General features: G+C 44.3%; 1 protein-coding gene across 20 annotated transcripts in view; it reads right to left on the bottom strand.

Moving 5' to 3' along the window:
* The window catches only part of SRCIN1 (SRC kinase signaling inhibitor 1), a 134,285-nt gene that overhangs the window by 5,776 nt on the left and 111,685 nt on the right, over nucleotides 1-16,824 (bottom strand). For 8 of the 20 annotated variants that reach the window (XM_044000283.1, XM_044000284.1, XM_044000280.1 and 5 more), the window contains exon 20: nucleotides 14,951-16,779. The exons of 1 other annotated variant lie outside the window; for it this stretch is intronic. In XM_044000283.1, coding sequence (XP_043856218.1) covers nucleotides 15,673-16,779 — 1,107 coding nt within the window. In that variant the 3' untranslated portion in view covers nucleotides 14,951-15,672. Of the gene's footprint in view, nucleotides 1-12,912; nucleotides 13,567-14,142; nucleotides 14,284-14,949; nucleotides 16,780-16,824 lie in introns of those variants that run through there. 11 more of the 20 variants (XM_044000289.1, XM_044000291.1, XM_044000292.1 and 8 more) reach the window with 5 other exon arrangements.

The raw sequence follows: 16,824 nt of genomic DNA, 5'->3' as shown, positions 1-16,824 counted from the left end.
GAGGATCTCCAAATCCAAGAAAAAAAAAGAAAGAAAGAACTGTGGAGTATAGATGCTGATTGAACCATATTATTTCTTTTGTTTTGGGTGCTGTTGTGTTTTTTTTTCTATTTTGAGGTTTTGCATCACTGCTCTGATTCTTTCTCTTGTAACAGGATTAATGCAGAAATAGGATTAATGTTATTATGTGTATATATATATATGTGTGTGTGTGTATATATATATATATATGTATATGTATAGAGATATATAGATATAGCCTATATCAGATTACCTGCTGTCTGGGGGAGGGGGGAGGGAGGGGAGGGAGGGAGAAAAATCTGAAATTGTAAAGCATGTATAAACAAAAGTTGAGAACTATCTTTACATGTAACGGAAAAAATAAAATACCTCATACATTAAAAAAAAAAGAGGGTCACACAGCTAGTAAGTGTTAAATGTCTGAGGCTGGATTTGAAGTCAGGTCCTCCTGAATCCAGGGCCAGTGCTCTATCCACTGCACCACCTAGCTGCCCCTCAATCTGAATCTTGATGTCACCTGATGTATGAGCTATCTCTCTAAAACCAGATATCACTTATGTGGCTTCATCTAAGTTATTGATTTAAAAAAATGGTGCCCCTTGGCATACCATTAGAACTGTCTACCACAATTAATCAAGCACAGTAAGTTACATAATTCAACCAGCAAAGGGACTGTCATCTAGCCTACATGTCTCCATCTTGTCCACAAGGATATTATGAGATGGTTAAATGCCCTGCTGAAATCAAAACATTGACTATGATGACTGTGGCCTTCCCTCGATCTACCATCCCTGTCATAAAAGGGAAAGGTATATTTTGGATGTGGGACAAAGGATAAGAGTTCTGGCTTGGGAGCCAGGAGGACCTAGGTTCCAGCCTTACTTCATACATACTAGCTGTGTGACCCTGGACTAATCACTTTATGTTTTGTTTGTTTGTTTGTTTGTTTGTTTGTTTGTTTGTTTTGGTGAGGCAATTGGGGTTAAGTGACTTGCTGAGGTTCACACAGCTAGTAAGTGTCAAGGGTCTGAGGTCAGATATGAACTCAGGTCCTCCTGAATCCAGGGCCGGTGCTCTATTCACTGTACCACCTAGCTGCCCCGACTAATCACTTTATTTCTCAGTGCTCTGGACAGCTAAGACTCTAAGTTGCAGAGAAGGTACGTTGGTAGAAGGAGCTTCCTCTATGCCAGTGAAATCACGGGTTCAGTTCCTCTCCCTCTCCTTGTTCTCAGTCAATCCATGTTACCTCCCAGTGATCAAAACATTCTTAGTCAATGAGTGATTTTCAGTCTGGGGTCCATGGACCCCACTGTGGGTTGGTAAACAGATTTCAGAGGGTTCATGAACTTAGATAGGAAACAAATTGCATCTTTAATCTCTCTAACTTCTAATTGAAATTTAGCATTTCTTCAGTGATGAATTAAAATAACCCCAACATTATCCAAAGGAAGGGGCCATAGCTTCACCAGATTTTCAAGGGCACCAGGACACAACAAAGTTTAAGAACTCTCATTCTAAGCCCTCATAGACCATATGCTTATTTTTTTTGGCGGGAGGGGGTGAGGGGGTAGGGCAATGAGAGTTAAGTGACTTGCCCAGGGTCACACAGCTAGTAAGTGTCAAGTGTCTGAGGCTGGATTTGAATTCAGGTCCTCCTGAATCCAGGGCCAGTGCTTTATCCACAGCACCACCTAGCTGCCCCCATATGCTTATTTTGACATCAAGCTGAACCAAGTTCATTTTTGAATCAAGTTCATTGCCCTGTAGTTTTCAGAATTCTTTCCCCCTATTTTGGAAGTCAGAAAAACTTGCCCATCTCAAGCCTTCATGTTCTTTATGGGTTTTTTTGTTTGTTTTTGTTTTTGTTTTGACAGGGCAATGAGGGTTAAGTGACTTGCCCAGGGCCACACAGCTAGTGTCAAGTGTCTAAGGTTAGATTTGAACTCAGGTCCTCCTGAATTCCAGGGCTGGTGTTTTATCTACTGCGCCACCTAGCTGCCCCCGAGAACTGAATTCTTCTAATGAACTCAGTGCAATGTCCTTTCATAACTTTGGATGAAGAGTCCTAGAATTGTGATCATATAATCCAACTCCCAGTTTTACCTTACAAAGAAGAAAACATGGCAGCTAGGTGGTATGGTGGATAGAACACTGGCCCCGAAATCAGGAGGGCCTAAGTTCAAATCCAGCCTCAGATACTTACTAGCTGTGTGACCCTGGGCAAGTTCCTTAACCTCAATCGCCTCCAAAGAAGAAGAAGAAAACAATAAGGATGGAAGAGGTGAATTAATTTGCCCAAGGTCACACAGCTAGTGAGTAGCAGTGCCAGGAATAGAACCCAGCTCTTTTCCTTCCTTGTGTGTTTTTGCGACAGCATGATGCTTCCATTTCCCTCTCATCCATATTTATCCAACCTTGTCCACTTTGAAGAGCTTTCTCCTAGGTGGTGAAGCAGAGCAGGAGTGGGGAGCTATACCTAGGCAGTGATCCCATCCTTTCCTCATCCTTCATCTAACTTCAAAAGTAGCTTCAAAGAGCCCTTTTCCTTCCCTTTACCTTTTTCTCAAATTTCAGACCATCCTAAGCTCCTGCCTTCCTGACCCTGTTCTTGTAGGTGTGGGCAACTCTTTAGTACTTACCTTTGGTTATGTGTCCTTCCTTCTAGGTTTTGTTCTCATCCTTTAAAAAGCTGAATTCATTGTTGAGATCCCAGGGCTCACATCGCTATCTTTAGATCTGAAGCCTTTCCCTTTTCCTTTGCATAAGTCATTTGTGATGACAGTATCAGAATTTTGTTTTTAAACAGTCTTCTAGCCATCTAATTTAGAGAGGCTTGGGCTGTCAGATCGTACTTACTTTACCTTTTTTCTCTTTGAAATTTTTCTTCCTAATATAACAGGTGCTTCTACACCACTATTTCAACTCTATGTGAAGCCAAGGGACTCCGATGTTTCCACAGAGGGAAAGAGAATGTACAAGATAGTGGAAAGCAAAACCACCAACATTCTCTCTAGGGCAATTGATCAACCAACATACATTTATTAAGCACTTACTGTGTGCCACAGGAGCGTGGCTAGGTGGTGAAGTGAATGGAGCACTGGGCCTGAAGTCAGGAGCACCTAAGTTCAAATCTAACCTCAAACACTTAACTAAACTCTGTGACCTTGGGCAAGTCACTTAACCGTGCTTGCCTCAGTTCCCTCATCTATAAAATGAGCTTGAGAAGGAAACGGCGAACTACTCCAGTATCTTTGCCAGGAAAACCCCAAATGGGGTCATGAAGAGTCAGACACAACTGAAAATGACTGAACAATAATGTACTACACACTGTGCTAAGCACCGAGGATATGGGGAAAGACAAAAACATGGACCCTTGACCTCAAGGAGGTCACATACTAATGGTGGGGGCTAAGGGGTAGAGGATGGGGAGGAACAAAATATAAATAACTAGAAACATACAAGATGTAGACAGAGGGGATGGGAGGTAATCTCCAAGGAGAAGGCAGTAGCAGCAAGAGGGACCTCATATAGAAGGGGCATTTGACCATGGGGAAAATGTACTGCTTGAGACCATGCTGAGGAAGAAAAGCTACTCAATAAAATGGAGGGAGGGATGAGAATCTCTACAAAGGGCACAGGATTGGCCTCCCTCCTTCCTCCCATGCTTCCCTTGAGAGGTGGACTCTTTGATGGCTGTAGGTGGGATGGCTGATGTTAGAGATGGGCTTGTTGATCCCTGGGCAGCAGATGTCCCTGTACTGGGATTGCCCCACTTTCTTACAGTACCTCTGAGTAACGTGGACAGCAACTCACCAAATGCTCCCAGGGTGGCCCAAGACACTATTGGTCACTGACTGTGACTATTGTGTAGTTCAAGGCTGAGAAAGAGACCCAGAACCTGGAGCAGAGACAGGGACCCGAATGGGCAGAGGAGAGAAGGAAGTCCTGATGATGCCAGCTATTGAGGAGCCTGCCAACTGGTAAGCAAAGAGGAAGAAGCCCAGTTTCTCCCATAGCTCTTTCACTATTCTCTCTTTTCATAAAGAGAAACTGAGGGGGCAGCCAGGTGGTGCAGTGGATAGAGCACCAGCCCTGGATTCAGGAGGACCTGAGTTCAAATCTGGCCTCAGACACTTGACACTTACTAGCTCTGTGACCCTGGGCAAGTCACTTAACCCTCATTGCCCAACAAGAGAGAGAGAGAGAGAGAGAGAGAGAGAGAGAGAGAGAGAGAGAGAGAACTGAGGTCCCATGCACACACACTTCTCTTGTTTATTCTTTTTCCATGAACTGTGGACAAGGGGAAATTCAGGAATTTCATCCTGCCACCCCAGAGAGTGGAGAGGGCAGGCAGAAGTAGATTTCCACTTCTCTCCAGTCTCCTTTGCTGAATCATCAACCATGTCACACCCACTATGAGATAGACCCCAAAGCATGGGCCCTTTTCTCTTTTCTCTCTACACTCTTTGTCCTGGGAACCTCATCCATTCTCATGGGTTCCATTACCATCTCCATTCAGATAACTCCCAGATCTAGATAGCTAGCCTTAGTTTCCCTACTGAGCTCCATCCAATCCCACATTATTGGGAACTGCCTATTGGACATTTCCAACTGGTTGTCCCGAAGGCATCCCCAACTCAACATCTTTAAAGCAGAACTTGAAATCTTTGCTGCCAAACCCAATCCTTTCCTAAGGTCACTTCCAGCTCTAGCTCCATGATCCTATGACTATCTCATGTACTTGTTTTCTTCTCTCCTTACTCACACAGCCAGCACCTTAGTTCAAGACCTCATTACCTTTTACCTGAACTATCATAATAGCCTCCTATTTGGACTTCCTGCCTCAAGCCTCTCCTCATACTTCAATTCAAAATCCACATAGTCAACCAAACTGATTTTTCTAAAGCACAAGTCTGACTATGCCACTTATCCTCCCTCACTCCAGAAACACCAGTGGCTCCCTCTTACCTATAGGATAAATATTAAATTTAAAGAGCATTTAAAGAAGTTCTTCACAACCTTCCTACCCTGGTGCCTTCGTACTTTTTTAGTCTTTTCCTCCCATGCAATGCTCTCATCAATGTGGTGCAGTGGGGGGCAGCCAGGTGGCGCAGTGGATAAAGCACTGGCTTTGGATTCAGGAGGACCTGAGTTCAAATCTGGCCTCAGACACTTGATACTTACTAGCTGTGTGAACCTGGGCAAGTCACTTAACCCTCATCGCCCTGAAAAAACAAAACAAAAAAGACCCCCTCAATTCAGTGTATCCTCTAAGAAGCTTTTTCTGATACCTCTCACCAACTAGTGCCTTGGTTTACATTTTTTTAACCTATTTTGTCTGTACTTTTTTTTTGCAGGGCAATGGGGGTTAAGTGACTTGCCCAGGGTCACACAGCTAGTAAGTGTCAAGTGTCTGAGGCTGGATTTGAACTCAAGTACTTCTGAATCCAGGGCCAGTGCTTTAGCCCCTGTGCCACCTAGCTGCCCCTTTGTCTATACTTATTTATGGACATAACTTCCCCATAAAAATGTAGCTTCCTTGAAGGCAGAGGCTGTTTGATCTTTGTCTTATATCTCCATTGCTTAGCACAGTACTCTTCCTATAGCAGGTATTTAACCCTTGTTGGCTGATCGATTGGTTGGTTGATGACAGAAGGCAGATAGCTCCATGTAGGAGCATTTTTCCTTCCATTTTGACTATGTTCAATAATCTTTATGCTAACAGTATATGGAGTGTCTGAGTCCTGAAAATGAGTGGAGAGAAGAGCCTAGACATGGGATGGCTAGATTAAATTCCAGCTGCTTAAACCCATGTATGGGTTCAGAGGGGTTTAGGAAGGGAATAGGCTTGAAGGTCCCCCACTGGCTGATAGGAATATTTAAGATTTTTAGGAAGTTTATCCCATGCAAACTTTGGGGGGGGGCGGGGCAATGAGAGTTAAGTGACTTTCCCAGGGTCACACAGCTAGTAAGTGTCAAGTGTCTGAGGCACCCCATGCAAACTTCTGAAAGATTCTTGAGATCACTGAACTAGTTATCCAAATGAAGAACCACCAGGTGTGTAATTCAGACCCTATGGATAATTAATATATCAACACATTACTTTTTTGTAGGAAAAGTCAGGCCTGAAGTAGATTTGAACTCATCTTCCTGAGTTCAAAACTGGCCTCAGACACTTCTTAGGTATATGACCCTGGGCAAGTCACTTAATCCTGTTTGCCTCAGTTTACTCCTCTATAAAATGATCTGGAGAAGGAAATGGCAAACTACTCCAGTATCTTTACCAAGAAAAGCCCAAATGGGGGCACCTAGGTGGCACAGTGGATAGAGCACTGGCCCTGGAGTCAGGAGGACCTGAGTTCAAATCCAGCCTCAGACACTTAACACTTACTAGCTGTGTGACCCTGGGCAAGTCACTTAACCCCAACTGCCTCACGAAAAGAAAAAAAAGAAAAGAAAGAAAAGCCCAAATGAAGGATCAGACACGACTGAGAATGACTGACCAATAAAAATAAACCTATGAAATTTTATCTTATTTGATTTGGCACAATATGCTAGCTTGCCAGGGTCTTTGAGACGACTGTCATCTAGTATTAGCTAGCCCTCCCAAGTTTGTGTCATCTGCAAATTTGATAAGTAGATTATTTATGCCTTTATCCAAATCAGCAGATAAAACGGTTAAACAGCCAAGCACAGATTCCCCGGGGCACCCCACTGGAAACCTTCCCTGGTGGTATTGAACCAATAATTACTTCTCTTTGAGGTAAGTTATTCAACCAGTTCTGAACACACCTCATTATACTATGACCTAGCCAATATCGGTTCATCTTTTCCACAAGAATAGCATAAGGGACTGTGTCAAAATATTTTGGTAAAAGCTAGGCAAGGGGCAGCTAGGTGGCACAGTGGATAAAGCACTGGCCCTGGATTCAGGAGTACCTGAGTTCAAATCCAGCCTCAGACATTTGACACTTACTAGCTGTGTGACTCTGGGCAAGTCACTTTACTCCCATTGCCCCACCCAAAAATTAAAAGTTAAAAAAAAAAAGCTAGGCAAACCAGATTTAGATAAAGCATTTCCCACTCTTCCCATGTCAAGAGAGAAAAAAAGTCGGTCTGGTATAATTTGTTCTTGATAAAGTCATGCTGATTCTATGTAATTGCTGTTTCTATTTGTTGGGATTCAGGGACTAGACCTGTGGCTTCATTTGGATAGAGAACTGAATTTCTGATGAAGAAATTCTTTCTACCAATGCAGGTCAGCACCCTTCTCATGAATTTTTTTTTAAAGAAAATTTTAGGGAATTGCCCAGGATGCTTAACATTTAAATAACTTGAGCAGGGTCACATAGCCAGTAAGTTTCAGAAGTGGGATTTGAACTCAGGGCTTCCTGTCTCCAAGATAAATTTCTATCTAATATACATATTAATAATATGTATACATATATAACCATATACATATATCATATATACATATATAATCAGCAGCTGGTAGTATGGAAAAATGACAAGAAGCAAAAGCACAAATATTCTACATAGGGGAAGCTACCATTTGCTTCTCAAGTTCAAAGAAGATAAAGCATTTATACCTACCAAAGTGAGAAAAGGAATAGAATAAAGAGAAAAATACAAGTGTCTGGCTCCGAGGCCAGATCTTTATTCAGCTCTTTATCATTCTTTCTTTCTGGATTTTCACTGATTACACCTTTAGGAAAATGTCTTAGAATTCTGCCTTGGATCTAAATTAAACTCGCTCTCCCATAGGTTGCAGACTCCATTTTCTTCCTTATTGACAACAACAACTAGAAGGCCACTGGGACATTTCCCCTTCTCCATTCTTGTGGTACTTCTTCTGTTCTTTCTAGCTCCTCAAAGATCACTGTCAGTGGTTCAGCCATCAAACAGCTAACATTTAAATAGCTCTTTAAGGTTTACAAAGTGCTCATGTGAACCCTGGGAGGTAGGTACAATGGAGTGCCTTGACCAGGGTCACACAGCTAATAAGCATCTAAGGCTGGACGTGAATTCAGGTATTCTTGATTTACCAGTCCAGTGTTCTATCCACTATGCCACCTTAGCTGCTTCTTATGTTCTCCTGTTCTTTCAGTACCCACGGGCATAGCTTCTTGTCGGTAGCTATTTCCCAAGATTTTGATCGCTTCCACATCACCAACCAGCTTTTCTAGGCTGGCAATGAGAATGGTTCAAATTTGATATAGAAGAATTAACCCCTATGGTCCCTTACTTAGCCTCCTGACATTCCTCCTGGTATCTCTGAGATAAGGGGCAAGTGTATCAAGATATGCTGCTCCTAGAAGAGTGAAACCTTCAGAGAGTCTGGATCACAGAAGTCTCCCAGCAATACTAGTGTTTGCCTCTGTGGCAGGTGCCCAGTCTGTTTTAAGAACTCATCAACAATCTCTTCTCATTGGGCAGTTTCCAGTACACTTCCACAGAATTTCTATGTCTCTTCTTCACCAACCCAAACACTTGTGGCCATGTTTCACCCTCTGGTTCTTGGATTTTTATGCCTTCCTGAGATACTGAGCCACTCCTAACTATTTTACCTATTTCTTTTGTAAAAAGTATATGTTGGGGGGCAGCTAGGTGGCGCAGTGGATAAAACACCGGCCCTGGATTCAGGAGTACCTGAGTTCAAATCCGGCCTCAGACACTTGACACTTACTAGCTGTGTGACCCTGGGCAAGTCACTTAACCCCCATTGCCCTGCAACAAAAACAACAACAAAAAAAAAAAACAAAAAAAACAAAAAAAGTATATGTTGGGCTTTTGTCAGTGGTGGTGGTGGTAGAAGGAGGGGCAGCTAGGAGGTTCCATAGTGCACAAAGTGCCAGGCCTAGAATCAGGAAGATTCATCTTCCTGAGTTCAAATCTGGCCTCAGACACATACTAGTTGTATGACCCTAAGCAAGTCACTTAACCTTGTTTGCCTCTGTTTCCTCATCTGTATAATGGGCTGGAGAAAGAAATGGCAAACCAGTCCAGTATCTATGCCAAGAAAACCCCAAATGGGGTTATAAAGAGTGAGACACAACAGAAAATGACGGAACATTAATAATGATAACAAAGGTGGTAAATGGCTAATTCAAGATTCAAATTCAGTGGTCCCAAGTTTAGCAGGCTCTCCACTGTACCATGCTGCCTCCCTTTGGCCTGGGATAAAATAGCGGTCATCCTTATGTCAATCTTCTCTTGTCAAAACATATATTTAAAACCAAACTCAATATCTCCCCCTACTCCATACCAGTCTCTCTCATCCTCATCTTCCTCTTTCATTCAACAGCATCTCTGGTTCCAATTCATTCTTTTACTTCTCTCCCAAATGTCTTTAAGTCTTATTTCTTCTTTCAAAACATCTCTCTGACTCATTCTCCCCCTTCTCCATCCCCATTTACACCAGTCAAATCTAGGCTCCTGTATAATGTCTCAAGTGTGGGCCTTTGACCACCCCCTCTCTGTCCTTGATCATCCCTCTCTTCAAGGTTTTCCTCCTCATTCTCTGGCTTAACCTCCCTTGCCTTCAAACAAACCCAGGTCTTCCCCAATTTGGGAAGAAAACTACCCTATTTGGTGCCTTTGATTCCTCTTGCTACTGTCCTCTCTCTTTTCTTTTTTCCCTAATTTCTAGGATACATGATCCACCCTCAACTGCCTCTACTTCCTCAAAACTTGGCCTTTCCTTTATCTTCTTTTAATTCCCACTATGACCTCCCAACTATTGGACCCAATGGCCTTTTCTTTGTGCTCATTCTGCATGATTTCTCAGCAGCATCTGGCCCTGCTGATCACCTCCTTACTTTGTGTAATTCTCTCCTTCCTTAACACTATCTCCTTGATAATACATTCTACTAGTTCTACTACATCTCTGAGCTCTTCATGATTAATAACAAGGAGCATTTTTATAGCACTTTAAAATTTGCAAAGCTCTGCAATTTGGAATTATGCCCAAAGGGCAATAAAGCTGTGCATACCCTTTGACCCAGAAATACCACTTTTAGGTCTTTTTCCCAAAGAAATCATGGAAAGGGGAAAGGGACCCACATGTAAAAAAATATTTATAGCTGCTCTTTACGTGGTAGCAAGGAATTGGAAGTTGAGGGGGTGCCCATCCATTGGGGAATGGCTGGACAAGTTGTGGTATATGAATACAATGGAATACTATTGTGCTGTAAGAAATGATGAGCAGGAGGAGTTCAGAGAAACCTGGAGGGTCTTGCGTGAGCTGATGATGAGTGAGATGAGCAGAACCAGAAGAACACTGTACATAGTATCATCAACACTGAGTGTTGATCTACTGTGATGGAATATATTCTTCTCACCAATGCAATGACACAGAAGAGTTCCAGGGAACTTGTGATGGAAGAGGATCTCCAAATCCAAGGAAAAAAAAAAAAGAACTGCAGAGTATAGATGCTGAATGAACCATACTATTTCTTTTGTTTATGGTGCTGTTGTTTTTTTCTATTTTGAGGTTTTTCATCATTGCTCTGATTTTTTCTCTTATCTCAGGACTAATGCAGAAATAGGATTAATGTTATTATGTGTATATATGTGTGTGTATATAGATATATATCTATATATGTATATGTATATAGATATATAGATATAACCTATGTCAGATTACCTGCTGTCTAGGGGAGGGGGGAGGGAGGGAGAAAAATCTGAAATTGTAAAGCTTGTATAAACAAAAGTTGAGAACTATCTTTACATGTAAAGGAAAAAATAAAATACCCTATATGTAAAAAAAAATTTGCAAAGCTCTGTACAAATGTTATTTCACATGAATTTGGTGACAATTCTGTGAGGTAGGTGCTCTTATTGTCCCCATTTTATAGATGAGAAAACTGAGCCTGAGAAAAGTTAAATGACTTACCTAGGGTCATATACTCATTAAATGCTTGAGGAAGGATTTGAATTCAGGTCTTCCTAATTCAAAGTCCAATGTTCTATTCACTAAGTCACCCATTGTCCTACTATCAACAACCATTATTTACGCCTATTATGTGTTGGGTATGGTGGTGATATAAAGTCACTTCCACCAAAGGCCTTATTCTCTAATTAGGGTAACAGGATACATATCCAAAAAGGACAAATGTAGATTCTAGTTAACCTATGTCAAGTACCCTAAGAGGGGGATAAACACTTGCTTGGGAAGTTCAGAGGAAGGAGAGTTCAAGGACAGCTCTGAAGTCCTCCTCCTCCGCCTTCTTCTTCCTCTTCCTCCTCCTCCTCCTCCTCTTCTTCTTCTTCTTCTTCTTCTTCTTCATAGGGCAGTGAGGGTTAAGTGACTTGCCCAGGGTCACAGAGCTAGTAAGTGTCAAGTGTCTGAGGCCAGATTTGAATTCAAGTCTTCCTGAATCCAGGGCCAGTGTTTTATCCACTGCACCACCTAGCTGCCCTCCTTCTTCTTCTTCATGGGGCAATGAGGGTTAAGTGACTTGCCCAGAGTCACACAGCTAGTGAGTGTCTGAGGATGGATTTGAACTCAGGTCCTAACTCCACGGCCAGTGCTCTATCCACTGCACCACCTAAATGCCCCCAGAGAAGCCTTCTGAGAAAAGGTGGGGCTTCCAAAGGGTTTTGAAAGAAGTGTAGGAATTAAGAGGAGGAAGAAGACATTCTGGGCAGGGAGAATGAATGAATGAAAAAGCATTTATTAATCACTTGCTATGTGCAAAGCCTTGTGTTAAATAACAGGGATAGGAATAGAAAAGGGGAGGTGATCCTTGGCATAGAAACATGATGAGGGGACGGGGGAAAGTGTAAGGCATGTTCAGAGGACAGTGACTGGGCTGACACAAAGATTTGGTAGGGAAGGAGGCAACAATGAGTTTGTGAAAGGTTAAATTGAACCCAGATTGTAGGGGCTCTTATTTAAAGCTTGGGCTTTAGGATACATGGTTGCAAATGTTCCTTTAGTTATCAGGCAATGAGGAGACACCAAAGGCTTCACAACTGAAAGGTTTCCTGACTATGAATAAGGAAGATTAATATGGCAGCAGGGTTCAGGATGGATTAGAGACATAGAGAATGGAAGAAGGAAGACCAGTGAGGAGGCTACCGTGTATGTTGTCTAGGCAGAAGGTAACCAGGACCTGAACCAGGGTATCAGGACTTTAGACAAGAGGACAGCTGAAAGACACTACAGAGGGAGAATCAGCAAGACTTTATAATTGATTACAACATATGACGGAATGACTAGAAGCATTTTGATAAGAGGTGGGGCGTGGTTTGTAAAGGATGATTCTGGGGTTTTGAGTCTAAGTGACATTCCCTCTTCCATGTCTGTACCTTGGCTTACTCTGTGCTCCTCCCCATTGGAAAGCTCTCCCCCAACCCCTCTATTCAATGAAGCCCATCCATCTTTTTTTTTTTTTTTTAGTGAGGCAATTGGGGTTAAGTGACTTGCCCAGGGTCACACAGCTAGGAAACCCATCCAACTTAAACAAAGGCCTGCTTGAGCCCTTGCCTCCTGCATGAAAGCCCTCTCTGACCTCCTCTGGCTCCATAGGGATAATAGCTCCAATATTATCTAGACCTTTCTAACATAGAAAATGCCTCCCTCTGCTATCTACCTCCAGAGAAAGAACTGATGAAGGGCAGTATGCTTAGTATAGTTTTACATATATAAAATATAAATATTTATGTTATAATATCATATCTATGTATAAATGTAAGTATTTATGTAATAATGTATAATATAGTATAAAATAATATAGAAATATATAAGTAATATATGAAATGTAAAATAAATATATATTTCTGTCAAATGGTGGCCTTCTCTAGTGAGGGGTGGGAGGGGAAAGAGTTCAGAACTTAAAATAAAACTAAAAAACATAAATAAAATTAAAAATTTTTAATGCATCGATCACAACAGCCCCATAAAACAAGTAGCATGGGTATTGCTATTTCCATTTTACAGATGAGGAAACCAAGGGTCAGAAAGACAGAATAACTTACAGTCTTATTATAGCAAGTGACAGAGCTAGTACTCAAGTCCACATGTTCCAATTCCACATCCGCCACACAACCATGAGGGCATCTCACTGTCAACAACTTCATGCAACACCCACCGGCCCTTTGGGCACATCACAGAGGCTACTTGGGCTGGTAAATATTTTTTGCCATAAACAGCATTGTCTTGTCTAGATTCTGAGCCCCTTGAGGGCAGAGAGAGGGTCTTATCTCCCTTTGCACCTAGCCTGAGGGTCCTGCATGCAGTGGAGTTTAATAAGTAGGTAGTGATTGATCTCCTCCACTTTCATTCTAATTAAATTCACTTGTTACTTTCTCACTACTCTTATAAAGAGACCATGCCCCATTTCACAGAACAGAAAATTTAAAGCTCACATCAAACATAACAAGATTTTTAAATGGAGGCAGCATGAGTAGAGATGGAAAGCAGAATCTGGAAGTCATGAAGTCCTCAGGTTGAATCCCAACTCCAATGCTTACTATCTATATGACCCACCTTCCTCTCTGGGCAAGTTCTTTCCCTGATATGAGCCTCAGTTTCTTCATCTGTAAAATGGGGATAATAATAGCACCTCCCTCACAGGGCTAATGCGAGGACCAAATGAGATAATGAGATTGTAAAGCACTTTGGAAAAAGCACTATGTCTGTTAGCTATAATTAGGTCATTTGTCTACCTCTTGGATGGTGCTTCTCTTGGCCTCATGGAAGGCTTCTGGGGGTAAGGAGTAGGGGGTTAGGGATTAGCAAGGAAGGGTGTCATGAAGAACAGTGGGGAGGAGTGGAGGGAAGGGGACTGTAGCTAGCAGATGGTCTGTGATGGGAGATGATGTGAGAGCAGGAAAGGAAGGAGGTGAAAGGAAGATGGTGGGCTAGGGAGGCAAAGTCAATTACTAGCCCAGCTTACGTCTGGGCTTCAGGAAGGACCCTGCAGCCTTTGCTTCAGCGGAGCGATGAGGGCGCAGGAGAGGATAAATGGCCTTTCGTTAGAGCTGAGAGAACTGCAAGGGAGTCAGGAGGGGGGCCTCCGCCCTCCTTCAGGGGTTTCCAGGAGCACTGGCAGGGTGGGCACCAAGGGGCTGGGCCCCCCCCACCCAGAAGTGGGCAGGTCCCCACCTTCATACCTGCTGCTGGCCCTGGATCCTCATGTACTCTGCCCGCTGTTTGCTGTGCTTGCCTTTGTCAGGGCTGCTTGCCTGTCCTGGCTTCAGCCTGGATGCCCCTGGCGTCACCATCTTCATGGGTGGGATGGAGACCCCGCCGCTCTGTGAGGGGCAGAAACCGGAGTAAAAGTTGGCAAGAGGTCTAGAAAAAAGGGAATCTGGGCTGGCCTCACTGCCCCCTCTCCTTCCTCTCTCTGAGCCCAGAGGCCCCTCTTTGAGGGCTCTCTGGATCCTCTGAGCCCTTCTTGGTCTCTCTGGGCCCAGGGCCCTCTCAGTGAAAAGGGAAATATGCTCCCTGGCCAATTCTCCACTCCTCTGGTCAGAGCTAAGCAGACCAAATGGGCATTGATATCAGCAGGTTTCAGCCTCCTCAGTCTTCTAGAACAAGGCGTCTCAACCTTTTTTTCTGGGTGTCACAGACTCCTTTGGCAGTCTGGTGAAGCCTAGGGACCCTTTCGCAGAGCAATGGTTTTAACTGAAGGAAATACAAAACTTCAGTTAGAGGTCAGTGAAAATAAAGGTGCAAATTTCCCCCTATTCTTCAAGTTTGTGACTGTGGACTCCAAATTAAGAAGCCCTGCTCAAGAGGGTATGGGGGTAGTTAGGCGGTGCAGTGGATAGAGTGCAGAGCCTAGAGTCAGGAAGACTCATCTTCCTGAGTTCAAATCTGGCCCCAGACACTTACCAACTGAGTGACCCTGGCAAAGTCACTTCACCCTGTTTGCCTCAGTTTCCTCATCTGTAAAATGAGCTGGAGAAGGAAATGGCAAACTACTCTGGCATCTTTACTGAGAAAACCTCAAATGGGGTCACAAAGAGCTGAACATGACTCAAAACAACTGAACAGCAAACAAGCTTGAAATGGTGAGCAGCTCTTCTAGGGCTCTCCTGCCTCTCCATCACTGGGAGGTACCAACAGCCCTAGGAAGAAGATTTTCCCAGGTCACCTCAAAGAGGAATGTCACTGGCAATGCTGACCAAAGTAGGATGGAGATGGCACTGTCTGCAACAGGAGAGGGTTGGGTTACAATGATCTCTCTGATCCTGCAATCTCTACACCCAGGCAAGGAAGCCAGCGGCAGAGCACTGAAGGCAGCAGGATTTTAGAAACCATTTCCTATTGGTATAATGCTCCTATTTTGCAGAAAGAGGAAACTGAGGCCCAGAGAGGGGCAAGAAGTCTCCTGATGTTGCTAACTCACTGTCCTCCATACTATACTGCTTCTTCCTGGGTACATCCTTGGGGGCCAGCTTCTCTCTTTTTAATAAGCCTTGATCTTCCCACCTTTCTTCCAGCCATGGGTCGGGGCTCTGAGAATGGTGGGTGGCAGCACACCCACTCAAACACCAGGCCTGGTCCTACCCAAAGAGGAGAAATAACAAGAGGCCAAAAGGGAGAGACGCAGGCAGAGATAATTCAAGAGACAGAGAAAGAGTCAGAGACATAAGTCGTGGGAACAGGGGTGGGGTGGAGGGGGAGAGTGTCTTTATTTATTGGCTTGAAGATACAAAGCAGGGGGTGCAGGACTGGGGTAGGCCTGGGGGGTGATCACAAGTAGAAGTGGTCCCTCTTGAACCCTGCATCTTCTTCACACCCTCCTCCCATCCTAGTGCAGGAGCCAGGAAAAGAACTGGGCAAGAGCTCAGGCGAGCCAGCTTCCCAGCTTCACCTGGACACTGCCCATGCTGGGCATCCAGTCCCTGACTAGCTATAGTCACTGGGAAAGAAGCAGAAAACCCCTCGGGGCAGGTGGGGACAAGGCTCAGGTCTCCTCTGTCCTCCCCACTTCCCACAACTCGGAAGGACAGAAGGGAGAAATGTGTGAAGCAGGAGAGTATACAGGGCAGAACAGCCACCTGGGAAGCAGGGGGCTGGGACAAGGTCCCAGAGAGGGTGCCAGTGGCAGGTGCTGAAGGGGCCTTGCCCATCGCATTCAAGGTAGCCTCCAGCTCCTTCAGCGTCTCCTCCAAACTGTCAAGTCTCTGGAAAGGGAGCCGAGGGCTCGTATCCCTCTCTGCTGCATCCAGACCAAGGGGACCTTTCTCACTCTGTGCCTGAGGTGAAGTCCTCTCTGCATGGTCTCCCGTGGGCATGTGGGTATTGTGTCCAGAGGGTATGATGGTTTCTTCTGGGCTCATCACGGTGGGGGCAGCCCCTTCAAAGACACCCAGATACTGGGTAGGCTCCTGACTGTCGTCTGGCCCCTCGCCCTTGCGGCAGGCCAGCCTGGCTCCTTTTTCTTCTGCCGGCTGTTGGATGGTCCCTTCTGTTGGTGCTTGCACCTTGGTGCCCGTTGTTTTCAATGATGACTCCTCCTGGCTTGGCCTCTTGGTACTCCCGGGTGGGCAGGCATCAGCTTCTTCCCGAGGCCTTGTCACCACCAATTTGGCTCCTGTCAGGCCCTGGCCAAGTGGCGGTGCTTGGCAGCGGTTGGTGACTTTGCTTCTACCAGTACTCGCTGATGCCCGAGGCAATGGAATAGGCACTATCCTTGTGCTTGCTTCTTCAGGCATTACCTCTGGAGGTGATGGTGGATTGGAAGTGCATTCTGTTAGGATGATCTGAGGGATACAGAAACTTCTGGGGAGCGGGGAAATCTGGGGGAAGAAGAGAGATTAAGGAGAAGAGTGAACTCAGGCCCA

This window comes from Dromiciops gliroides, chromosome 4, assembly GCF_019393635.1.
Source record: "Dromiciops gliroides isolate mDroGli1 chromosome 4, mDroGli1.pri, whole genome shotgun sequence".
Taxonomy (NCBI): domain Eukaryota; kingdom Metazoa; phylum Chordata; class Mammalia; order Microbiotheria; family Microbiotheriidae; genus Dromiciops; species Dromiciops gliroides.
The sequence above is the reverse complement of the archived record's forward strand: the minus strand, read 5'-3'. Positions and strand labels throughout refer to the sequence as shown.